Source organism: Culex quinquefasciatus, chromosome 2 (genome assembly GCF_015732765.1).
Source record: "Culex quinquefasciatus strain JHB chromosome 2, VPISU_Cqui_1.0_pri_paternal, whole genome shotgun sequence".
Lineage (NCBI taxonomy): Eukaryota > Metazoa > Arthropoda > Insecta > Diptera > Culicidae > Culex > Culex quinquefasciatus.
This window is the reverse complement of record NC_051862.1, coordinates 176,358,567-176,385,802: the sequence shown is the minus strand read 5'-3', so window position 1 is coordinate 176,385,802 and position 27,236 is coordinate 176,358,567. Positions and strand designations below refer to the sequence as shown.

At 36.7% G+C, this 27,236-nt stretch overlaps 1 protein-coding gene across 2 annotated transcripts in view; it reads left to right on the top strand.

The window, feature by feature from the left end:
• Positions 1-27,236, top strand: part of LOC6049130 (cyclic nucleotide-gated cation channel subunit A) — a 257,969-nt gene that overhangs the window by 70,114 nt on the left and 160,619 nt on the right. Inside the window, exon 3 of one of the 2 annotated variants that reach the window (XM_038251827.1) lies at positions 18,399-19,344. The exons of the other annotated variant lie outside the window; for it this stretch is intronic. Coding sequence (XP_038107755.1) covers positions 19,247-19,344 — 98 coding nt within the window. The 5' untranslated portion in view covers positions 18,399-19,246. The remainder of the gene's footprint in view (positions 1-18,398; positions 19,345-27,236) is intronic. 2 annotated transcript variants of the gene reach the window in all.

The window sequence follows — 27,236 nt, the reverse complement described above, 5'->3', positions numbered from 1 at the left end:
ATCCGGCAGATTTTATAACGTTTTTCATGGGTTATTACAAGCATTTCCTTAGCTTGTTACACTTGCCCCACTTTCCCCTACTTTTCGAATCTTAAATATCCCAGAGAGGGTTTTTTCATTAGAAAAATCATTTCAAAACAAGGTTCTTTGAATTTGATAATTTGTTATTTTATTGATCGAGAACCGCTCGAACAACGGCTTTGTTTACACCTGGCGCTTATGATCTTTTGAGAACTAACCAGAGATTTTTTTAGACCCGTCGATGCTTCATTGAATTTGCACCTTCAACATGGCCATATAGGGATAGCTGGCTTAGCCAAGATATTGATGTTTTAAAAAAAAATCTTACTGGGAGGATTCGTTTGGAGGAGAATTTAAGCTACAAAAGCACGCTGTCATGTTATAAGCATATCTAGAAAAAAATCCTTCTGTCATTCTATTCATATTTTATCTTTTCACCCTGCAATGAACTGGAAAAATAAAGCAACACAATCGTAGGCCAATTTCATGCAAGATTGATATCTGAACGAACCCTTCAATAAAAGTGCAATTATGTTTTAACTCCATATTATACCCACTTCCTCGAAGGACCAAACTCCTTCCAAAAAGTCGATTCCCATCGTTCGTTGCAGACATCCTTTTCTGTTTATTTTTTTTTCCGACGCTCCTAACCTCGGCACAAAAGGATGTGCCACACCGTTCGTTATAGTTATTCGTCCCGGCGTAGCTGTAATAAATTTTCCTCTACGCGACCCAAAGTGGGTCCAAGAAACAAAAACTGTGCAGCCCCTCCGATTCTCGGGGATCCTAAAGGTCTGTGGAAGATTGATTTTCGCAGATTTTTTTTTTGCTCCATTATGTTGGCACTGTTTGCTTTTTTCTGTGAAATAAATTGCGAGTGTGTATTTCGGGGTACGTGTGCCCGTAGATTGTATTTTCGGGGAAAGCTTCATGTGCGAGTTTGTATTTGAGTAGGTGTATACGCGCGTTATTGAACCGTGAAGTAAACACCAACATTTCTTGCTTCTCGTAGTTTTTATTCTGTCTGGCAGGACGATAAGATGGTTGCGCGCTTGTGTGTCCAGCTTTTCTTTCTTGGAAAAGCTTGGTAAAACTTTCAACAATGCTGCCACACGATGTGATGGTTGATTTTTCCAGTCTGTCGCCTCCACACATCGTTCTTGTCTGTTTTTACTATTATTTTCTTTTTTGTTTAGAAGAAGTTTTTTTTTCTATAAAGAGTTGGGTTGGTTCAGTCCAACTCTTATGGTTATTCACGCCCCACTGGACAATTTGTTTACTCACGCTGACACCGATGGACATTAGTGGAGACTGAAGATTTCGCAATAGAGACTTACATTGAGCGTGATGTGTGCTATATTCATTACTTTATTGAGTCTTTCTAAGAAAAAGTTCAACTTGTATTGTATTTCATATAAAGTCCTTCAATCTGCGACGTACCACACTGTTAACGAAAGTTAACAAATTTCCAAAGCCCAGGGCTTAATTGTTCCACACAATGAGGAAAGTATAAGCGCTAGCAAATTTACCGGAAATTTCACCCTAATTGAAAATGCACCAGGCGTTGGGCTTCGTTCCATTTAAAATGTCACTGGAAAGCCGCTCCTGGAAACTTTTCCCGGATAATCGTGCTTCCGAGCAAAGTGTCCCTTTGGAGTTACATACCACGGCGTAACGACGGGTACTCTGGATAGACGCTAAACTGTACCAGTTTGCGTGAACGATGGAGACGCAATTTTCCCACACTTAAAACTATGCTGGAAACTCTGCATAAAAGTTACAGTGAATTAGTGTTCATTTGTAATACAATTTTGCGAACATAAATTTTGATGAAATTGTGCCTAATAATGCAATGTTTTTATCAAAAATACTCAAAAATATCAACACAAACCTTTCCAAGGTACGGTTTACTTGCATTCGCCAAATTGCAGAAGGTAAAACCTTTCTGCGTAATACACTACGATGTGGGAAGCTGTTGGAGCTGGAGAAAGTTTTTCCGCTGAAAAGGAACGCCAACACACGCACCCGCAGGTCGGAAAAAAGGGGTTTTGATGACGGTGTTGATAGAGTGCAGGTCGCAACTTGGTCGTTTGCATTACTTAACCTTCGTAGGAACTGGAAAACGAGTTGGTAAAATGTGCTTCTAGAAAAAATGGTTTTCCATCTAATTAAAATTGGTTAATTATAAACAAGCACAGCATTTCATAATACTTTTCCCCTGAAATGTGATGCCAAATAAAGATATCCAAAGTACTTATTAAAAAAATGCAAATGTTGTCCAATTCATATCATCTAATCCAATCATTTACTAAATAATACTAAATAATTAAATAATGAAATCGATGAATCGCAAGCAAAATCGCACATGAAATCTTCAAACTGAAATAATGCAAATATAAAAGTGCAACTGGGTAATTCTCTACAAACTCACACGAAATCGGGAAAAGTTGACCCGACCCCCCTACGATCCCCTGTAATCATGAATCCGAATATTTCGTGACGGAGGGGCGGTACGACCCCTTCCACTTTTGAACATGAGCAGTTCTCTCAGATTTCGGTCATTCGATTTTTTTGTGTTTTTTAATCCGACTGAAACTTTTTTGGTGCCTTCGGTATGCCCAAAGAAGCCATTTTGCATCATTAGTTTGTCCATATAATTTTCCATACAAATTTGGCAGCTGGCCATACAAAAATGATAAATGAAAATTCAAAAATCTGTATCTTTTGAAGGAATTTTTTGATCGATTTGGTGTCTTCGGCAAAGTTGTAGGTATGGATAAGGACTACACTGAAAAAAAGATGATACAAGGTAAAAAAAAATTGGTGATTTTTTATTTCACTTTTTGTCACTAAAACTTGATTTGCAAAAAAACACTATTTTTAATTATCTTTTTTATTTTTTGATATGTTTAAGAGGACAAAAAATGCCAACTTTTCAGAAATTTCAAGGTTGTGCAAAAAATCTTTGACCGAGTTATAAAGTTTTTAATCAATACTGATTTTTTCAAAAAATCGAAAAATTTGTCGCAAAAATTTTTCAACTTAATTTTTTGATGTAAAATCAAATTTGAAATCAAAAAGTACTTCAGTGAAATTTTGATAAAGTGCATCATTTTCAAGATAAAACTATTTTTAGGTGACTTTTTTGAAAATAGTCGCAGTTTTTCATTTTTTTAAATTAGTGCACATGTTTGCCCACATTTGAAAAAAATATTTTTGAAAAGCTGAGAAAATTCTCTATATTTTGCACTTTTCAACTTTGTTGATACGACCCTTAGTTGCTGAGATATTGCCATGCAAAGGTTTAAAAATAGAGCAGTTCTCTACGGAATCGGTCTTTTTTCTTTAATTTTAATTTTTGTATTTTTTAATCCGGCTGAATCTTTTTTGGTGCCTTCGGTATGCTCAAAGAAGCCATTTTGCATCATTAGTTTGTCCATATAATTTTCCATACAAATTTGGCAGCTGTCCATACAAAAATGATATGTGAAAATTCAAAAATCTGTATCTTTTGAAGGAATTTTTTGATCGATTTGGGGTCTTCGGCAAAGTTGTAGGTATGGATATGGACTACACTGAAAAAAAATGATACACGGTAAAATTTTTTTTGGTGATTTTTAATTTAACTTTTTGTCACTAAAACTTGATTTGCAGAAAAACACTATTTTTATTTTTTTTTATTTTTTGATATATTTTAGAGGACATAAAATGCCAACTTTTCAGAAATTTCCAGAATGGGCAAAAAATCTTTGACCGAGTTATGATTTTTTGAATCAATACAGATTTTTTCAAAAAATCGAAATATTGGTCGCAAAAATTTTTCAACTTCATTTTTCGATGTAAAATCGAATTTGCAATCAAAAATAACTTTAGTGAATTTTTGATAAAGTGCACCGTTTTCAAGTTATAACCATTTTTAGGTAACTTTTTTGAAAATAGTCGCAGTTATTCATTTTTTAAAAATAGTGCCCATGTTTGCCCACTTTTGAAAAAAATATTTTTGAAAAGCTGAGAAAATTCTCTATATTTTGCATTTTTGAATATTGTTGATACGACTCTTAGTTGCTGAGATATTGTCATGCAAAGGTAAAAAAACAGGAAAATTGATGTTTTCTAAGTCTCACCCAAACAACCCACTATTTTCTAATGTCGATATCTCAGCAACTATAGGTCCGATTTTCAATGTTAAAACATGAAACATTCGTGAAATTTTCCGATCTCTCCGAAAAAAATATTTTCAAAAATTTAAATTCAAGACTAACATTTCAAATGGCCGTAATATTGAATGTTTGGCCCGTTTGAAATGTTAGTCTTGATTTTTAATTTTTGAAAGTATTTTTTTCGAAGAGATCGGAAAATTTCACGACTGTTTCATGTTTTAACATTGTAAATCGGACGTATAGTTGCTGAGATATCGACATTAGAAAATGGTGGGTTGTTTGGGTGAGACTTAGAAAACATCAATTTTCCTGTTTTTTAACTTTTGCATGGCAATATCTCAGCAACTATGGGTCGTATCAACAAAGTCCAAAAAAGCAAAATATAGAGAATTTTCTCAGCTTTTCAAAAATATTTTTTTCAAATGTGGGCAAACATGTGCACTTATTTAAAAAAAATGAAAAACTGCGACTATTTTCAAAAAAGTCACCTAAAATGGATTTAACTTGAAAACGGTGCACTTTATCAAAATTTCACTGAAGTACTTTTTGATTGCAAATTTGATTTTGCATCGAAAAATAAAGTTAAAAAATTTTTGCGACCAATTTTTCGATTTTTTGAAAAAATCAGTATTGATTAAAAAATTTATAACTCGGTCAAAGATTTTTTGCACAACCTGGAAATTTCTGAAAAGTTGGCATTTATGTTCTCTAAAACATATCAAAAAATAAAAAAAATAAAAAGAGTGTTTTTTTGCAAATCAAGTTTTAGTGACAAAAAGTAAAATAAAAAATTACAATTTTTTTTTACCGTGTATTATTTTTTTTCAGTGTAGTCCATATCCATACCTACAACTTTGCCGAAGACACCAAGTCGATAAAAAAATTCCTTCAAAAGATACAGATTTTTGAATTTTCATTTATCATTTTTGTATGGCCAGCTGCCAAATTTGTATGGAAAATTATATGGACAAACTAATGATGCAAAATGGCTTCTTTGGGCATACCGAAGGCACCAAAAAAGTTTCAGTCGGATTAAAAAAAATACAAAAATTAAAATTAAAGAAAAAAGACTGATTTCGTCAGGGCTGTGGAGTCGGAGTCGGAGTCGGAGCCGGAGTCGGTGGAGTCGGGTCTTTTTGGGGACCTGGAGTCGGAGTCGGAGTCGGAGTCATCAAAACTCGGACAGCTGGAGTCGGAGTCGGAGCCGGAGTCGGCTGAATTTTATGAGCTGGAGTCGGAGTCGGAGTCGGAGCCGGAAATTTCTGATAACCCGGAGTCGGAGTCGGAGTCGGAGTTATCTAAAATTCAACATTTTTTTTTATTTGTTCTGTATTTGTTACAATACAGGTTTCACAGAACTTCTTATATTTAAAAAAATTAAGTTGCATTCGTTATCATTTTTGCCTTCCTCACCTCACTGAGGCAAGGCTATAAAATCACTCGAAAAATTAACTTCTTAAATACACCTCCTAAATATACCTTCACGTATACCTATCGACTCAGAATCAAATTCTGAACAAATGTCTGTGGGGATGTGTGTAGACATGATTTTTTTCCACACGATTATCTCAGAACTGGCTGAACCGATTTTGGCCGGATCCGCCTTATTTTTTTCGTTTTGGGGTTCCCTAAGACCCTATTAAATTTTATTGTGTTTAATGAAGTACTTTTCAAGTTATGCCAAGAAAAAGTTTTTTTGTAGCTACAAAAAAGGCATCTTTTTGCTTACGCGCGAGAGTCGCGCAGCATGCGTAGGGATATTGGTCTGACCACGCGGGGGATTGGCAGCCACACCCCCTTGCATGCGTATCGCCCGGTTGCCACATTGCTTAAGCAGTGTCTGCGTCTCTTCTGGAAAAAATCTGTATTAATTATGTTGCTGCATCATTTTGTCTCGACAAAGATTTACACGAACTTTTTACTGAAATATATAACTCATGGGACTTTTCTCCTTTATTTTGGAGAGTTGGTAATAAAAAGAATTGAAAATTGCTGTTCAAGTAAAATCAATAATTATAAAAAATAAATGAAAAAAAAATAAAAAAAAACTCTATAATTAATTTGTAAATACAACCTTAAATACAACATGAATGCGAGGAAGGCACCAACCACCTTAAGGTGGATTAAGTAACGTTTTTAATTTAATTCAGGAGATTTATTAGATGCCATTATGTTTTTGAGCATTTTTATTGTGATTGGAATTCTCTTATTGTGTTATTTCACTCTGATCACTTTATGATATCCTGTTAATCCTCTCTAACCTAAGTTTGAAGTATCATAAAAAAATAAATTAGTTAAAAATTAATAGACAATATTGGATTTGTATTCAGAAATATTCAATTGAGTCTTGACTGCATCCTTTCGCCTGAACCCTTTCAATTCAAATTTGACCAAATTGTCGATCCTTTTGATATCGTTGCAAATTATTGTTGAACAAATCTCAAGATTTCAGAACCAAAAAGGACTTAATAAAAAATGTATAAATTAAATGATAGGAATTTAATTTATTAAACAAATATTATTCAACCAGTAATAATTTTCTCATAATGTATATGTCTCAAGCCAATATGATGGAAGGTTATAATCATTGCAAATCAATTTACCTAACTAAATCTTTTTGGAAAGGTAGCTAATGAGGTCCATTTGAAATATCCGTGACCTAGAAAATATTTTACCAGTGGAGTTTTATTTTTTTCCAATTTTATGATTTTTCATATATGTTAATGGAAGTGTACGATCGTTTATAAAGCTTCGTTTTAGGTGAAGATTCAAGAAGTATCGCGCGCCTCCTTATACATAGAAAATTTTAAAATTAAAATAAATCAAAAATCCCTGGGTACAATATTTTTTAGGTCACGGATATTAGAAAAGAGCCCCTTAAGCGTCCTTTCCACAAATATTTTTTTTTAGGTAAATTGATTTGCAATAATATTCTTCTCCAGCTATGGCGTGATGTCCAGAATGTCTTAAATAAAAATCAATGGAGCTTTACAAATAGTTTCGTTTAAAATTGTTATTTAAAAACCAAGGTGACTTTGATTGTCACTGTGCTTCTTATAAATGTTAGTCTAAAGGTGAACAAATTAAATATATATATATATATATACACGGAGAGACCGGCCAGGGCAAATCTAAGAAATTCTTGGTTAATTTAACTAAAAGTATGGGTTAATTTTTTACACAGCTTTTTTTCAACAATCGATTGTTGATTTTGTTAACCCGAAATTGCTGACCACCAGTAGGTAAAAGCAACTAAAAAAATAGTTAGAATTGCCATTTTTGTTGGTTAAATGACTGAAAAAAAAATCGACTGCTAGAATATTTTTTCAGAAAATTAACTATTTTTTTTTGTTTTCAGCAGAAATATTGTTAAATATTCTGTAAAAAACAGGCTGGACAATATTTTTCAACTATTTTTTAACATTTTTTTTCGTTGTATCAACTGAAATATTTTTGCATGCAGCAAATTATTAGTGGTTTATAACAAAACATTTCTTATTTAAACATCATTTATGTTACTGTCTATATATATTTTCTTTAATTGTTTAACGATACAGGCTGGGCCGAATTTCTAGCTATATTTTTAACAAATGTCTTACTTGAATACAGAAAAATATTCGTACATGTAGTCAGTAATTAGCTGTTGTTAGCAATATTTTTATTGAATTTGCAGTAAATTTTGTAACAGTGTTCCCACGAGCCTAAGCCGTCGGCTAGGCTAGGTTCATTTTTCTGGTTCAGGTTCACACCACACGTCGGCAAGCATCGTCGGCTCAGGCTCACCGAGTGCCGTGAGCCATGGTTCATTTGGTTCAAACCAGGCGAGGCTAGCCAAAATGAACCATTGGCTTGAACCAGGCTTGAACCTGGCTTGAACATGATCAAAGAATGTTAGGCTAAACGGCAAGCTTTGTTACACCGTGACACTGTTTAACCCTAAATCTACACCGTAACATTGTTACACCGTAATATGGTTACACCGTAACATTGTTACACCACAACATTCATTACACCGTAACAGTGTTACACCGTAACAGTGTTACACCGTAACAGTGTTACAACATAACAGTGTTACACCGTAACATTGTTACACCGTAACATTGTTACACCGTAACATTGTTACACCGTAATGTGTAATGAATGGCACTGTGTAATGAATGTCACGGTGTAATGAATGCTACGCTGCAACGAATGTTGCGGTGCAACAATGTTACGGTGTAACCAAACTACGGTGTAACGAATGTTGTGGTGTAACAATGTTACGGTGTAATCATACTACGGTGTAACGAATGTTACGGTGTAACGAATTTTGCGGTGTAACGATGTTACGGTGTAACCATACTACGGTGTAACAATGTTACGGTGTAACCATACTACGGTGTAACAATGTTACGGTGTAATGAATGTTGCGGTATAACAATGTTACGGTGAAAGAATGTTGCGGTGTAACAATGTTACGGTGTAACGAAGTTACGGTGTAATCATACTACGGTGTAACGAATGTTGCGGTGTAACAATGTTACGGTGTAACGAAGTTACGGTGTAATCATACTACGGTGTAACGAATGTTGCGGTGTAACAATGTTACGGTGTAACGAATGTAACAGTGTAACAAATGTTGTGGTGTAGCAAAGTTACGGTGTAATGAATGTTACATTGTAACATTGTTACACAATAATATTTGTTATACAGTAGCATTATTGCTATGGTTTTCATTAGCCTGGTTAGCCTGGCTTAAGCCATGGTTCATGGTTCACTGAACCAGGATTGAACCACAAAGCGAGGTTTAAGCCGAACCAAGTTTATAGGTGAGCCTAGCCTAACCGGTTCATTTGGGAACTCTGTTTTGTAATAATGCCTCACAAATTAATTTGTTGTACTTGTACTTATTTGTATTTTTTTAATTGTTATTATAAAACATGTTATTTTGATTAATGTTTAAAAAATTATAATAAAAAAAGCATTTTACAATTTTTTTGTTAAACATGTTTAAAAAAGATGTTTAATTTTTCGTAAATTCCTTAAAAATAGAAACCGAGTAAAATTTTCACCAAGTTTTTAGCTTATATTTTTATTATGTTGTATACAATTAAGTGTTGTATTCACTTACCATCACTGTGAAATCATCCGATAAGTCGTCATCATCTGCAACGGTCTCATGTTTAGTTATTTTTCTTGTGGTTGGACACAGAATTTACACCAAAGCGAACCTTTTGCTGCAAATAGACATACGAAATTTATTATTAATCTAATAAAAAAAAATTCGGCTCTAAACTGATAAAAGGAACGTAAATAAATGTAATTATTAACAAGAAATATCAATAATGCTACTTACCAAGTTTGCACTAATATAATAACTACTTTCGGCAACACACTTTCATTGCATTTGATTCAATTTATTCAACGTACTCCGATTCCTGAAACAAAATTTTGAGTTTTACTTACAAGTTTATTGAGCAGTCTTTTTCAACAGCATTTTTAAAATATTAATATCTTCTTTTGTATATCTTTTATAAATTTTATTTTTTTAGACATTTCCCACCATAGAATTTTTATTTTGATATAATGTGTACGGATTTCCATGTATTTTATAATTGATGATTCTGAAAAAATAATGGTTCATTTAAATTGTATCCATCGTAAGCACGAAGGTTAGTGATGATCCAGTTTTCTAATTAAAATCACAATAGATAAATTGTTGTGTAAAATTAAACCCATACTTACTTAGATTAACCTACATTTTGTTAAATTTGCCCGTGCAAGTATTGTCGTGCAAGAGTTGGCCCACCTCTTCCTTCCACTGCCCCTCTCTTTCCTCCAAACATTATCATAAAGTCCCCTCGCATTAGAGGTCCTCATGGCGAAGGTCGTCCTCTTGCTTTTCATAGATTATCACCTTCAAAGAAATCATCAATAAACCTACTCACCAATTCCACCTCCCCAGTTGCAACACTTTGATTTGCCACTTCAACATTAATCAAATAGTGTAATTTTCACCTTTCACATTCTCTCACTTCATAATTAACAACACAAACTCAACAAATCGACCGCTCTCGTTCGAATCCTGACTTCAAATGACAGACGTAAACAAACCCAAGTTTATCTTTTAAATATTCAACCAATTGTTAGTTATATTCAACCAACAAAATTGTTGATTTTCCTAAAACCAAAGCTAACAGTCGAGCACGTTCATTCGAGCTCGGGAAATCTGTTAGCTTTTTGCCTCTAGCATTTTCAACAAACAGGTTATTAAATTATTACTGAATTTTAGTTATTTTAACGGAATATTGGCAGTAACAAGTACGTTTTTGTTAAAATTTACGAAAGTAAAATCAACAATTTTAATTGTTAAAATTTCTGGGCACAGTCTCTCCGTGTATATATGTTATTTAAATCAATAATTAAGGCTAGGTTACTTTTAATGATTCATTATAAAAAAAATAACAATTAATGTTTAATTTTTTTAGCTTTTAATAAAATAATTGTAAATTTGAGGTTATGTTAATGAGTCCAAATTTACTTTGAAAATTGTTCTTCTAAAAATGCCTTCAAAACTGGAACTATTTTTGATACTGTCCAGACTCGATTATTATAAGCCTCGATTATCCTAAGTTCGATTTGTATGGGCTTCGAATTACGTTCTAAAAAAATATTTTCGTTATTTCATTCGATTTCTGCGACCCCATTTTAGTCAAATTTGAATAGTAAATTGCCTATTAAATATCAAAATACATTTTTTCAATATGTTATCATCGCCATTTTGGACGCCATCTTGAATTTAAAAATTCTAAATCACTTTAGCGTAGTTTAGGGGTCATACTTAAGCCCGAAAATTAAAAATAAAACCGAATAACAATATCCGAAGTGAAATTTTTCCGAGACCTTCGAATAATCGAGTCTGAACTGTATCTGGTTTAATAACGTATACAACTTGTAACCTAGAATTTTTTTTACGTTTTGTGATTCGAACTTATTTTCCTTGAGAAAAACTTGACACTTAGAGAGTATTTAAATAATCCTATTTATCAATGTTTTCAAAATAATAATTAACGATTTTTTTTAAATATTAAAAAATATGTGGAGTCGGAGTCGGAGTCGGAGCCAACAATTTGTTGAAAGCTGGAGTCGGAGTCGGCTAGAGTTGGTAGGCCGGAGTTGGAGTCGGAGTCGGAGTCGGTTGGAGCTGAAAGCCGGAGCCGGAGTCGGAGTCGGAGTCGGCTAAACTTAGAAAGCCGGAGTCGGAGTCGCTTGAAATATGACCCGACTCCGCAGCCCTGGATTTCGTAGAGAATTGCTCACATGCGAAAAAAGACATGTTTTTCAACAATTTGCAGCCTGAAATGGTGATGAGATGGAAATTTGGTGTCAAAGTGACTTTTATGTAAAATTGAACGCCCAATATGATGGCGTACTCAAAATTCCGACAAAACTTATATTTCATCGGAAAAGAACATTCAAATAGTTTTTAAAACTTTGCCATTTTTCGTTTGGGACCATCCATAAACCTCTTGGACACTTTTTCTGAAATCACAGATTGCAAATAATTGCAATCAATTTAAAATAACTATTTGAAATTCAGATTATCGTAATGCGTTTTAATTTAAAGGTTTTTGCTACATTTATGCTGTAATAGATTGTTTCACAGCAGATCAAATCCATCGGTTCAAATGGAGAATGTTTCTCTATGTCACATTTGCTTATCAGCTAAGGATCATCAAGCCCACCTACGGGCAGATATCGTGTAACCTAACCTCTCATCCAGGAAAAAAAATCGCAAATAAATTCGTTAAATCCAGTCTCCAATTTGTCAGCCCATCCCAGCATGGGTGGCATCGTAGGGTATCACGATGACTGGCCCAACTTTGCTACCCTGGTCGTCAGCTATTTTTATCCACACGCAGCGAAAACTGAAATCCAATCTTTCATCGGCCCTCCTCCCAAACCACTCAAAGGTCCCTTCCAGAAACACACCCATGATAGCGTATCAACGCACGTGTCCCTTCCACCTCACCACCACCACCTCTGATGGCATCTTATCCGCACATAAGTCAATTTAGAGTGGTGAAAATGGTGTTATCTGGGCGTTGTTGGGCTCTCACCTTCAAGATGACGACGCGGTAACGATTTCCTCCTAGGTGTTGGAACTTTGACCGAGTGTGGGAGCGTGAGTTCGTGCAGGTGGTTCTAGCTGGCTCGAATTCCATGTCACGTGCCGAATTATTTTATTTTCATCCTCATCAGCAACGAGGAAAATATTATGCTTCGGTGCGTGTGGGTGACGTGGGTGATGTTGACTTTCGAGATAGTCATGTGTTTATGTTATTTGTGATGACAGCCACTGGAGTGCTGTGTAACTGATTTGAATGTTTGTCATTCACTTTAAGATTGAGATCAAAATTGGATCTAATTTTCCTCAAAACCAAGTCTTTGAAAATATATGTTTTGCCTTCCCACCTCATTGAGAAAAGGCTATGAAATCACTCGAAAAATTAACTTCCTAACATATTATATATTTAAATTACTTTATAATATTAAATATTATATTACATTAACTCACACAGAAGATTGCTGAACCTTTCTTCGATTTTCGTGAAACTTTGCTTTACGAGGTAATTTTCATCCTTCACTTTAACTAATCACGTTTTACAATGAATTCTTTCTCAAAACCGTGAAGAGTTAGAAATTTTAGAAAAAATCACTTTTATGTAAAATTTGACGTCTTATTTGATGATATACAAAAAATACCGAGAAAAAAGTACCTATTTCCATCATCAAAAGATAGAAGAACATATCATTTAATCGAAAATTTAATTAACTTTTCGAATCTGCAAGTCCCAGAGTGTTTTTTTCATTAAAGCAAAATTTTTAATTTTTGCAGTTCAGCTACTGTTAAAAGTTAAAAAAATCATCAATAATTTGTTTTTCAATATTTATTTATGGGTCTTTTTCCGATCTTGGTCCTTTAATACATAATTTCTCAAAGGCAAAAAGTGTTCTAATTCAGGTGTGACCAAATGTGGTCCACGAAATGATTTTATGTGGCCCGTGGACCTATTTCCAACGATTATTTAAAATGGTCCTTTTGCCATTTATTTTTTTTTAAATTAAGGTTTAACCTTTTTTTTTTTTTTGCTATCATAAAACACATATTTTGATTCCAATACGACACACTTGTTTTGCTCAAACGTTTATCTCATTGAAAATTTTTTACACATTCAGTGAGTGAAAATAATTACTTTCTTCAGACCCAAATTTATTGAAATTTAGAAATTTTTCAGTCCCTTCAAATAGATTGCTTTAATTTTTTGTTCTATAATTTGATACATCCCGCTCTCGACGGTCCCTTCAATATCGATATGAAAAAATGCATTTTTTTAAATGTATTTTTGGCATTCAACCATTTAAATTTGACTAAAATGGGATCACAGAACTCTAATCTGATGTTAATAATTAGAAAATGAAAAAGTTGAACTTTTCAGCACTTGTTTCGAAAAGTAACACTTTTCAACATTTTTTTGATTTAAACGATTTATTGACAAAATACATGAAAATTCGACTTAAAATTTCAGTCAATGGGTGTTTTTCCGGAATTGTAAAAAAAAATGATGTAAGTGACTCGTTGTAAAACTTGATTTTTTTAGCACTCGTCATATTTATCCAACTCGGTAAACCTCGTTGGATAAATACGACGAGTGCTGAAAAAATCAAGTTTTGCATCGAGTTCCATACAACATTTTTTTTTACAATTCCGGAAAACGCGTTTTGATTGAAATTTTTTGCAAATATCCATGTGTTAAGTAAATTCTTGGTTTAAATTAAAAAAAAGGAAAATTTCCCTTTTCGATATTAGTGCTTATATTTCCACAACCAAATCTGAGTTTAAATGAAGTAAATTTCAAAAAATGCCTGAAATAAAAAAAAAACTCTAACTTAGAGAAGTATTTTTTAGTTTATATGAAATAAATTGATTTCATGTTTTGAGTACACAAATTTCACATTTGACCTGCTAGATGATGTTAGCTTCAAATTTGACCCGCCACCCTTAATTGATTAGAAATACAAAAATAAATATAGTACAATGTATTTAAAACAGTTCACAATCGATTTTTCAACTCTTTTTTTATCGCGGGAACATTTATCTAGTATGAAAAAAAAGCTTGATTGGATACATGCAAACATTAAAAAATTATAGTGTTTTGGAATCGGTATGATGTCAGCTATCCATTAAAATTATAATTTCAAGAAAATTTTCACAAAAATACGTATTTTTCCTGTATTTTGAAAATGCATTTTTTTGCTCTAAAGAAACCAAAAATATATTGTTATTGCAATATGGGTATCAAATGATCAGTTTTTTCATACATTTCGAATGTTAAATCATCAATTTTTTTGAAAATGCTCAAAATTTTCACAAAGCTACGTATTTTTGAAAAAAAAAAATGCTCAAAACTTCAGTTTTTTCCATATGGGTATCAAACGATCGGGATTTTTTCATACATTTCGAATGTAATAACAACATATTTTGAAAACACTCAAAATTTTCACAAAACTACGTATTTTCGAAAAAAAATACTCTAAATTTCAGTGTTTACAATATGGGTATCATACGATCGGGATTTTTTCATACATTTCGAATGTTATAACATTTTTTTTGGAAATACTAAAAATTTCACGGAAATTTTGAGTATTGTTTAGAAAATACGTAATTATTTTCTAAACAATACTCAAAATTTCCGTTTTGACAATATGGGTATCAAATGGTAGGGTTTTTTTCATACATTTAGAATGTAATAACAACATTTTTGAAAGTTTTCAAAATTTTCACGAAACTACGCATTTTCAAAAAAAAAAACCTCAAAATTACAGTTTTTACAATATAGGTATCAAATGATCGGGATTATTTCACACATTTCAATAGTTATAACGCAAATATGTGATAATATTAAGATTTTCACAAAAATACGTATTTTCGAAAAAATACTCATTTTTTTAGTATTTTCGAAAAATTTTGTTTTATATTCGAAATGTAAGAAAAATCCCGATCGTTGGAAATTTGGAGTATTTTTTCGAAAATAGGTAGTTTTGTGAAAATTTTCAGTATTTTCAAAAAATGTTGTTATTTAATTCGAAATGTATGAAAAAATCCCGATCGATTGATACCCATATTGTAAAAATGGAAATTTTGATTTTTTTTTCGAAAATACGTAGTTTTGTAAAAAAAATAATAGTATCACATATTTGCGTTATAACTTTTGAAATGTTTGAAAAAATTCCGATCGTTTGCTACCCATATTGTAAAAATTTTGAGTATTTTGTCGAAAATACGTAGTTTTGTGAAAATTTTGATTATTTTCAAAAAATGTTGTTATTACATTCGAAATACATGATAAAATCCCGATCGTTTGATACTCATTTTTTAAAAACTGACATTTTGAGTATTTTTTCAAAAATACGTAGTTTTGTGAAAATTTTGAGTGTTTAAAAAAAAATTTAACATTTGAAATGTATGAAAAAATTCCAAGCAATTGATACCCATATTGCAATAACAATAATTTTGAGTATTTTTTCGAAAGCATTGCATTTTCAAACTACATGAAAAATGCGTATTTTGTGACAAATTTTCATGAAATTATTTTTCCCGTGTTCAGGAGGTCATTTTGAGCAACTTTTGTTGTACGAAAAACTTTACTTCTCTTGTTTTATGTTTTTCTTGTTTCATTTTTAGTATTTTAATTTGCATTTATCTTGTTTAGTTTATGTTTCTTTTTGGTAGTATTTGGCCTACTCTACCACCTCCTAAAAAGAAAAATTACTGCATACTTCTTTTTACTTAAAAAATGGGAAATGTTAGTAAAAAACACAGCCAAAGTTGACCCCTAAAAAAATTACATTTTTAAAAACATTGGCAAAGTCACATAAAACAAGTCAAACTTCCAACCCTAAAATTTTCCAAAATTTTAAAAGTTCTTCTTGCCAATGCTTTTTGAAGATCAAAAATTGGTTGAAAAATGGATTTTTGGCGATTTTGCCTTCCTCACTGAGGTAAGGCTATAATCCTGCTCTAAAATTGAACTTTTTATTAAAAGCTCGAAGACCCACCTTTATATATACATATTGACTCAGAATCGAAAACTGAACAAATGTCTGTGTGTGTGTATGTGTGTGTGTGTGTATGTGTGTGTGTGTGTATGTATGTATGTGTTCAAAAATCTTGCCAAGTTTTCTCAGCACTGGCTGAACCAATTTTGATCGAACCAGTTGCATTCGACTTGGTTTAGGGTCCCATACATCGCTATTGAATTGTTTGAAGTTTCGATAAGTAGTTCAAAAGTTATGTATAAAAATGTGTTTTCACATATATCCGGATCTCAATTATATGCATGTAAACGATGTCCGGATCCATCATCCGACCCATCGTTGGTTAGGTAATCAAGAGACCTTTCCAACGAGTCCACAACATTGAAGATCTGGCAACCCTGTCTCGAGTTATGACCACTTAAGTGATATTTATGTACTTTTTTGAAGCCGGATCTCACTTAAATGTATGTAAACGATGTCCGGATCAATCATCCGACCCATCGTTGGTTAAGTAATTGAGAGACTTTTCCAACGAGTCCACATAATTGAAGATCTGGCAACCCTGTCTCGAGTTATGACCACTTAAGTGATATTTATGTACTTTTTTGAAGCCGGATCTCACTTAAATGTATGTAAACGATGTCCAGATCCATCATCCGATCCATCGTTGGTTAGGTAATCAAGAGACCTTTCCAACGAGTCCACAACATTGAAGATCTGGCAACCCTGTCTCGAGTTATGACCACTTAAGTGATATTTATGTACTTTTTTGAAGCCGGATCTCACTTAAATGTATGTAAACGATGTCCAGATCCATCATCCGATCCATCGTTGGTTAGGTAATCAAGAGACCTTTCCAACAAGTCCACAACATTGATGATCTGGCAACCCTGTCTCGAGTAATGACCACTTAAGTGATATTTATGTACTTTTTTGAAGCCGGATCTCACTTAAATGTATGTAAACGATGTCCGGATCAATCATCCGACCCATCGTTGGTTAGGTAATCAAGAGACCTTTCCAACGAGTCCACAACATTGAAGATCTGGCAACCCTGTCTCGAGTTATGACCACTTAAGTGATATTTATGTATTTTTTTGAAGCCGGATCTCACTTAAATGTATGTAAACGATGTCCGGATCCATCATCCGACCCATTGTTGGTTAAGTAATCGAGAGACCTTTCCAACGAGTCCACATAATTGAAAATCTGGCAACCCTGTCTCGAGTTATGACCACTTAAGTGATATTTATGTACTTTTTTGAAGCCGGATCTCACTTAAATGTATGTAAACGATGTCCGGATCAATCATCCGATCCATCGTTGGTTAGGTAATCAAGAGACCTTTCCAACAAGTCCACAACATTGATGATCTGGCAACCCTGTCTCGAGTTATGACCACTTAAGTGATATTTATGTACTTTTTTGAAGCCGGATCTTACTTAAATTTATGTAAATGATGTCCGGATCCATCATCCGACCCATCGTTAGTTAGGTAATCAAGAGACCTTTCCAACGAGTCCACAATATCGAAGATCTGGTAACTCTGTCTCGAGTAATGACCACTTAAGTGATATTTATGTACTTTTTTGAAGCCGGATCTCACTTAAATGTATGTAAACGATGTCCGGATCCATCATCCGAACCATCGTTGGTTAGATAATCGAGAGACCTTTCCAACAAGTCCACATAATTGAAAATCTGGCAACCCTGTCTCGAGTTATGACAACTAAAGTGATATCTGTGTACTAATTTTTCTGGACCTAAAAAAAAAATAGCTGAAATATGTGTCCAAACCACTCATATTACCTATTGTTGGTGAAAAGTGAGGAAGGCATCAACCACATAGGTGGATTAAGTTAGTTTTTTAAATCGAAGTCCGTCTAGAGGCGGGGTTGGGTTGTAGAGGGTTAACCGAGGCAGCTGAACGAATCAAAACCGGGGCAGTGCAAAACCGAGGCGTGCAAAACCGGGGCATGACTGTATTCCGACAAATAAATTGAAGTCTCCCTGATTTTCGGTGCTCATTTCACCACAATAAATCTTCAATTCTGTCATTTTTCCTGTTGTAATTTCCCTCGCAATCACTGTCCCACTCACTTATCACTGCTGCTTTCCTTCCGCTTGTCACATTTCCAGCTTTACGCGCGAGACGTCACCAGGAAACCCGTCCCTGACTATATAGTACGAGTCCCCGCGGGGCACGTTGGTCTCTCGGCAGCAGCAGCATCAGAGACAACAGAAATAAGCGCAGACAGTCGGGAGCCCGCATCGTTCAATCCCGCAGCAGAAGAAGCAGCAGCCTAAACCTTGACCCAGTTTTACGCCAAACCAGCAGCGAAAGAAGCGCCAACACCACAAAGTTTTTTTTGGAGTTGGGGTTCGCATTATTGGTGAAACGCACCGCGGAAAACAACGTGGAAATTTAAAACGCTACCGGGAGAGTAACGAAAAATTACGACTGGGGAAAAAAAAGTGATAAGTTGAAATAAATTGCATGTTATCAACGAGAACGGGAGGAAAAACGTAACTGGACAAGCGGCGTAGATCCAGTACCAAACAAACCGTTAGTGAGTGTGCCGCAAAGGAAAAACACGTTTTCCGGTGGTTTTGGAGCGGTTGAGGGGAAAAATTGTGTGTGTGGGTGAAAAATCGTTTCAATCTAGGTCCAGAAATTGTGAGTGCGTGTGTGCGTTGGAGAGTCGGCCAGCTGTCAGCTGAATCTGATAGGTGATAAATTTCCCCTCTCCCTTTTCGTCTAATTTTCCTAGTTTTTCTCGAGATTCTTTTTTTTCTGAGTGATGGAAAACAACGACACCGAAATGGTTGCTGGTTTTTCCCTCTAGCCTAGTTCCGCCACGAGTGGGCAGCAGTTGTGGGTTGTGGTTCGGCTATTCTGTGGGGTAGGGCAAGGAAAAAGGTGAAAGCTGGGAGAAATGTGGTGCTTTTTTTTAATCTAAATGCCGTGATTGATGAAATGATTCGATATGTGGACCTACATGATGGCAGCGGCCCGAGGTGACCGGGCAATGTCATCCATCTCGCAGCGTCATCAGAGCAGCAGGAATGATTTCGACTCACCCAGGTATGTGTTGAGAACGGGTCGAGTGGGGGTTTGTTATATGTTGTGTGGGATTATTTTTCCATTCTCATCTAATCTTGTGCATTTTATTTCAATCTGCTGTTTTTCCAGTCGATATCTGTTGCAAGCAGATGCGGATAGTTTGCATTTGCAATTGAAATAGAAGAGAGATGACATGTTTTTCGTATTATTTATTTTTCCGATTTTGAAAATATTTTTTCAACTTTAATAGTACTGATATTCATTTTCTTTTTTTTCATCGACTTTGATCAATCTGGCTCAACTTTGATGGAAGTAGTTTTGGCTAATTTAGGGTGGATTTTGGCTATTTTGATATTTGAAACTTTCACAAAGGCTTGCCAATTGGAGGCATGGACTTACAGATAATATTATGATTTTATTGCACAAAATAAAACATAATAAGCAACACATAGGATAATTTGTTAGTGAAGTTAGTTTTTTGATGGTTACCTAGATATTACATTTTCTGAAAGCTATGAATTAACACACTCAATTATTATCAAGCAGGTTAGCTTTTAATTCATGAATACATTTTTAAAATGGCAAATTTTGGCAAAAGTGAGCATTTTCTGGAATCAATCAATCAAAGTTTGTAGACGTCATATCTTAGGTTAATATAACCTACTTTTGTGTATTTGGATCTAGTTGCGCTCGAGAATTATATTTGAGAAGGACGTAAGTTATTTAATTTTTTTTTATTTATGGTAATTTAAACATTGCTGTATCTTGGAGCCGGTGCATATGTCAAAAAGTGGTAAAACTTTATTTGTAAGTTTAAGAGTCAAAGTCACCTTCAAGAGCAAAAGATTTTTGTTCGGTTGAAATGTTTTTAGGCATAGCCTAACATGTCTCAAAAAGTCTCATGAAAAATGCAGGATAGTTTATCTAAAGACATCCTAATTTCCTACAAATCTATGCCCACTTTTTGATTCGATGTTAAGGCTTCGAGATATTAAAATATCTTATTTACAACAAAAATTAAAAATTTGATTTTTGGTTAAAATCTGAAAAATTGTCAAACTAAATTTCAAAAATCATTTTTAAGATGCAACATCAAATTATTCAACCGAAAATTGCTCTGTAATTTTTTTTTTGATAAAGTGCATCGTTGTCAAGTTATAGGCATTTCAATGTTGTTTTTCGTTTTTCAGTTTTTTGCATTTAAAACATATTTTTTTAGGGAAAACAAGCCATACCTGAAAAACTCCGTCTCGTCTTTTTTTGTTTCTTGACTTATAGCTTGTTTGCTAATTCAGCCTACTGTGATCAAAATTTGATTTTACGTAACTTTTTCCATACAATTTGCCGATGCTCCGGAATCGATTCCAGAGTGGCCAAAGTTGCCACTTTTTGGCGTAAGAACCTTCCTTGGGCTTATACGAACCCAACGCAACAAAGAGCACCTCGATCCGACGCTCCGTATTGAACTGATTCGCGTTCGAACAAAACCGTCGAAATTTTTTATATATATAGATATATATATTAGACTGGCTCGTCGTTATATGGAAAATTTTCAAATTGATCAAATCAACCCAGAACAAAGTTTTTTCGGTCCCTTTTGGGTCCCTGAACAACCCTCCAAAATTTGGGAGCGATTGGTTCAGCCCACACTTTGCGCAAAGCGATTCAATTTTGTATGGGATTTAGTATGGGAAAACCAACTTTTTTGTATTTTGATTTTTATAATTTTCAGGTTTCACTGAATTTTAAAACCAATACCGTAGGAGTGTAGCCCTGATTGTCCTCTAAAACTTTCCCGAAGAAAGTATGGTCCTATCTCTCTTCTGAAAAAAGATATAGCGTTTTCAAAAGTTCGATTTGAAAATAAGTTAAGAAAATTATATTTTCTGACAACACTGGCAGTACATTTACGTAATATGAGTACGACATTTATTTCTAACACGTTTCAAGTGCATCCTAGGTAAATAGTGTCTTCTGGAAAGTTGTTGTATATGAACAGGGCTATCTTTTAAAAATATTGACGTACAGGGTGACACCTATTATATATAGATCACCCCTGCAAATATGTTATAGAAAGCAGCGAAATATTTCCTACATTTTTTTTTAACATAGAAAATCAAAACAGTAGATTCTAAGATGTTGTGAGTTAAAAAATGTGTGAAAAACAAAAATTAAACAAAATGTCAACTTGGGAGACTACATCTCAGTAACCAACAGTTTGCAGGAAATTGTCTTAGCTCTTAGCTCTTTTTTTTGGAGGTGTGTTTTTCAATCATGAAATACCTATTTAAGTTGCAAAAAACTGACAATTTAAAAAAAAATCACTTAGAATTCCTTTAATTTGCAATCTGTGAACTATGTTCAAAAAGTATTTTTTGATTGCATAATTGATTTTGCATTGACAATTTTTTTTTGAAATTTTGTTTGATAATGTCATTCATTTTTTTTTAAATCACAGCATTGGAAAAAAAATTATTTTCGTTATCAGATTAACGCCATCCTGAACTCTAGCATAAAAAAATGCTTTTTTTTAGTCTCTTTAGTTATAATTCACAACTTTGCCAAAGACACCAAATCAGAGAATCCGTTCTCGAGATACAGATTTTTAAATCTGCAGCAACATTAGAGATGAGTGTTAAAATACTCTTACGTCAATTTATACAGGATTATGAAAGGCCGTAAGAGCAATATAGTAACCCCCCTTTAAGGGGTTACATACATGTAATTTGACAAAAAAGTGAGAGGTTGGTTGAGCGCACAAATTTTTTAAGTCTGTTTTCAGGGCATTAAAATATACAATTTCATTCATTATAATAACATATATGAAGACAGTTAGCAGTTTCAAAAAAGGATGCCACGATATTTCAACACTACTTTAAACAAATCGGCTCAATTTTTTTTGAAGGCTCGTTACACCGGTACCGTGTGCATGACTACAGCCAATTTTCAATAAGTATTTTTTTTAAAGATAATTTTTTTTGTTTTTCATGAAAAAATCAACACGACGTCGTCGTGCTATCTTGTCGCATCCGCCAATTCGACGTTCCGAGAAAAACGCGTTTTAATGTTTGACCTTGAATAAACAAAAACGAAAGCACGCATTGTAAACAATAACAAACACGTTTTGTTTGGTTGACCATTCTGTGCATTGCCCCGAAGTTTGGTTGTATTTGGTTGCCGGAGTCCCAAGTTATTGGTCAGATCTGAACTGACCATGAAGGTGTTGTACAGATGTAAATAGGTCGAATTAGTTTTAGTACACAATTTACACAGAATGCATTCGAAGACACACAAACACACACTCACATTTAGGGTTAGTTAATTGAATTTACTTATGAACTAAACACACAAAAAATAATTGCATGCAAATACCGAAGTTGCTCTACCACACGGTATCATCATCCTCGCTGATATCTCTCAGTTGAGAGAATCTGTATCTCTACCGTGTGAAGCAGAATTGGAAAAAGTAGCCTAGACAGAAGATCAATACGAGAACCACAAGGAGTACGAAATACACTTTGCAAGCACAAACGTCGCGTTCTTTTGTATCAGCCGAATTCCAAAGTCCAATACACGAGTCGTGCAGTAACCAAATCGAGTTTGTTCTTAATCCGAAATCGTTCAACAATTTGAAGCCAAATCGTGAAGATTCGCCGCGTAGTGATCTGTTCTCTAGTGCCGCTGAAACAAGTCCAGCGGACTGAGTGTGATCGTTGAGGTGATCGTGAAGCAACAACGACACTTTCACGGTGGAAAGTGCGAAGTGCGAGTGCCCATAGTGTACGGTCGTGAAGTGTTACCTGTCTCCGAGGTCTTCAGGTGCCACCAACGAAGGTGGGAAGCAAAACCTCCAACGTCCGGCACAAGTTCGAGCCCCGGCCCGAACATTTGGTCCTTCGAGCCGGATTTGAACCAGCGACCTATGGATCTGTTCTCTAGTGCCGCTGAAACAAGTCCAGCGGACTGAGTGTGATCGTTGAGGTGATCGTGAAGCAACAACGACACTTTCACGGTGGAAAGTGCGAAGTGCGAGTGCCCATAGTGTACGGTCGTGAAGTGTTACCTGTCTCCGAGGTCTTCAGGTGCCACCAACGAAGGTGGGAAGCAAAACCTCCAACGTCCGGCACAAGTTCGAGCCCCGGCCCGAACATTTGGTCCTTCGAGCCGGATCGGAGGACGACGTCGAACCTGGGACCTGTAGTGCGGACGGATAGCGCTGTAGCGGTGTTGGTAAGTGGTCAATGGAACTTGACCACAAAAGGTGAGGCACTCGATCTAGTACTACTACAGTTGACGGGTTCCCACATTTGCACTAATTTGGATGGTTGCAAATGGTGGATGAATTGCATGACAAAATCGCATGTTTGGCAAAGTGAAAATATAAGGCAAAAGAGCATAATTCTACGAATTAGCGACAAACGCAGCTCAAATTCGACGCGCTGTGCTCTTGATTCACTGAGAGAGGCACAGAGAGCGAAAAGTGGGCAAGCAAAGCAAAAGTGGGCAAGTACTCAACGAATGCACTTACAGTGACGCAAACAAAAGTGGGCACGCCAAGTTTTGGCGGTTGGATTTAATTTCAACAAAATCTGTCTCTGGGAGGAAACTCGAGACTTTGCGTTTGCGTGGTGGCGTTTAGCGGATTCGCGGATCGCGAAAAGGGCACACCACCGCTGGAAACACGTTTCGATTTGTGTCCCTTTCGATCGTTTTCGTTCGCGTACGCGTAGAATACCACGCACGCGCGACGGTAAGTGGTATTTCCGCCGCAATCGTTTCGCGTTTCGTTTCGTTTGGTGAGTGAGTAGAGTGGAGTGTTGAGATGACAACCAAGGCGGATAAAAAGCTGGCTGATCTGCTGCAAAAGCGAGAGCGACTTGTGGCTACACGAGAGTTGGTTGAGAAATTTGTGGCTGCATACGATCACGAAAAGCATGTTATCCAAATACCGGTGCGACTAGAGACGTTGAATAGGACCTACAAGGAATTCCTTTCCGTGCAGTCGGAAATCGAGCAGCTGGACAAACCGGAAACCTTCAAAGCACATCTAGCGGTGCGGTGCGAATTCGAGGATGCTTTTTGTGAAGCCAAAGGTTTCCTGCTCTCCAAGGCGGATCACCACACAGCGCATGCGGATACTTCGTTGAACTCCAGCTTTACTCATTCACAAGGACCGTCAACATTCCATCACAGGCTGCCCAAGATTGATCTACCCAAGTTCAATGGAGACGAATCAAGATGGATTTCATTCCGAGACAACTTTGTTTCCATGATTCACATCAACGAGGACATCCCCGTAGTCAACAAGCTACAATACCTGCTACAATCGTTAGAGGATCCCGCCAGAAAACAGTTCGAAACTGTTGAGATTCAAGCAGATAAGTACGCGCCGACCTGGGAGGAACTCTTAAAGAAGTACGACAACAAACGCTCGCTGAGAAAAACCCTATTCCGAAGACTGTACGAGTTGCCATCAATGGAAGGTGAATCAGCACAAGATTTGAACACGTTGGTTGACGACTTCCAGCGACATGTCAAAGCCCTGGAGAAGCTTGGAGAGCCGATCAACCAGTGGGATACACCGCTCGTATTTATTCTCAGCGACAAACTGGATTACGCTACCCTACGTGCTTGGGAACAGGACTCGAGCAAGAAGGAGGTGGTGACCTACGAGGAGTTGATAGAGTTCCTGAACAACCACGTTCGCATGCTGAAGTCCTTCGCTAGTGACTTGCAGCACCGTCAAACCGGCAATGTCAAGGTGGTCGGCGCTAGTCAGAAGAAATCCCAATCAGTTAAGTTCATCGCGAACGCAGCCACCTCGGAAACAAGGACGTACACACCGCAGTGTCCGTCATGCTCGAAGCAGCACTTGTTATACGAATGTCCAGCATTTACTAAGCTTGCAGTGATCCAGCGTCGCGAGCTGGTCACCCAACGAAGCCTGTGCTGGAATTGCTTCCGCCAAAATCACCAAGCGCGTGCCTGCAGATCGAAGTTCTCCTGCAGGATATGCCAAGCGAAGCACCACACGCTGCTGCACGACCCAGGTGCACCGGACCACACTCAAGACGCAGCTGTGGCTTCCAATTCCACAGCTCCTCAACACAACCCGCCTACAACCATTGGAACCTTTGGATTAGCAAATTCCTCTGAAACCAGCCTTCCAATCGTAGCGAAGCAAGATACGGTTCTTTTGGAAACAGTAAACCTACTAATCACCGATAACCACGGGAGAGAACTCCTAGTCAGAGCGCTTCTAGATTCGGCATCGATGTCAAACTTCGTCTCGAACAACCTGGCGGACTTGCTCAACATTCGCAGAAAGAACGTGGATGTCGCCGTAGCTGGACTAGGAGAATCTGCCAAGAAGATCGACCAACAAATCACCACCACAGTCAAGTCGCTAACAAGCCAATTCTCCACCACCCTCGATTTCTTGATCATGAAACCGCCCATGGTCAATCTCCCAAGAAGCGCAGTAGACATCGCTCATTGGAACATGCCCGATGTCCGACTAGCCGATCCTCACTTCCACAGGCCAGGAGCGATCGACATCCTGATTGGTGGTGAATTCTACCATGAACTTCACACCGGACAACGCAAGCCAATCGGTGACGGACTTCCGTTACTTGTCGAAACTCATTTCGGATGGACAGTAACTGGCAAGATTCCCACCAAGTCCGACGGAGCGTCCACGTTGTGCTGCTTTTCCACCACCGCTCGAGCTTTACTAGTAGCTCCTCAACCCATTTTGAAGCTCGAAGCTGCCGAACCAAACGCAAGCCATCCTACCAAACAAAGTTCCTCCACTCCCACTCAAACTCACAACGGAAGATCCGTCGCATTTCTTCCTCGGTCGAAAAATCCGCAAGTCACCCACGGCAACTCCCGCGAGAGTGCCGCGCATCGCGTTTCTACCCACGCAAGTTGCCGTAAAAAAGTCCCATCTACGGAACCCGCCAAGAAAGCTCGCCTCAGCCACATGCGTAAGGACAACAATACCAAGCCCCACTGTTGTTTCGGATACCCACTCGCCAGCTCGTTCATGCAAGCAGATCTACGATCGTGTTTCGGATACCCACTCGCCAGCTCGTTCATGCAAGCAGATCTACGATCGTGCTTCGGTCAAACATCTCCAGCCGTCAACGGTGCAGGAAACGAGATGATCGAACGGCAGACCGAAATACAGCTGACTAACAAATCGCCAAAGCGCACATGCCGTGCCGTTCCGTCAAATTCGCTCACGTTCTTCAATCAACCACACCTCCGCAAGTTGGCCGAAGCTGAAAGCAGTCCGGCGCCAAGGCAGAAGAAGTCCTACAAGCAGCACGTCTACGACGAAGAAGTATCAACCGCAGGAGGAGGCTTGCAGAAAGCTGAATTTGCAGAATCTTCAAAGATCGGTCGAGCTGTCCGAAACATGCTCAATGCGAAATTGGAATGTGAACAGGTGAGTACCGTTCCATTCGCTCCATCTCCACCCGTCCGTTCTACCGGGTCCTTTGCTGTTCCAGATGATGCACGCGAACCAAGTCAACCACCACCAAGAGCTGCAGAAACTCCAAAGACCGGTAGAGCACTCCGAAACTGCTCGATGCGCATAAGGAATGCGAACTGGTGAGCACCGTTCCATTCACTCTAACCCAAACGTTCGGTCTACCGGGTCTTTGTTGTTTCAGATAATGCCACGTGATTCAAGCAGGTCGATTCGTCATTAATGAACCACCCACGTCCTGAATGAATGTCATCAATGGATCGTGTCATGGCGACACGAAGTCTTCCCGAACGTTGCCGAAGATAAGGAGAGAGGAGAAGAGAGTTTTGATACAGCCACGGCTGTTTCAAGGTGGCCGGAATGGTCAGATCTGAACTGACCATGAAGGTGTTGTACAGATGTAAATAGGTCGAAT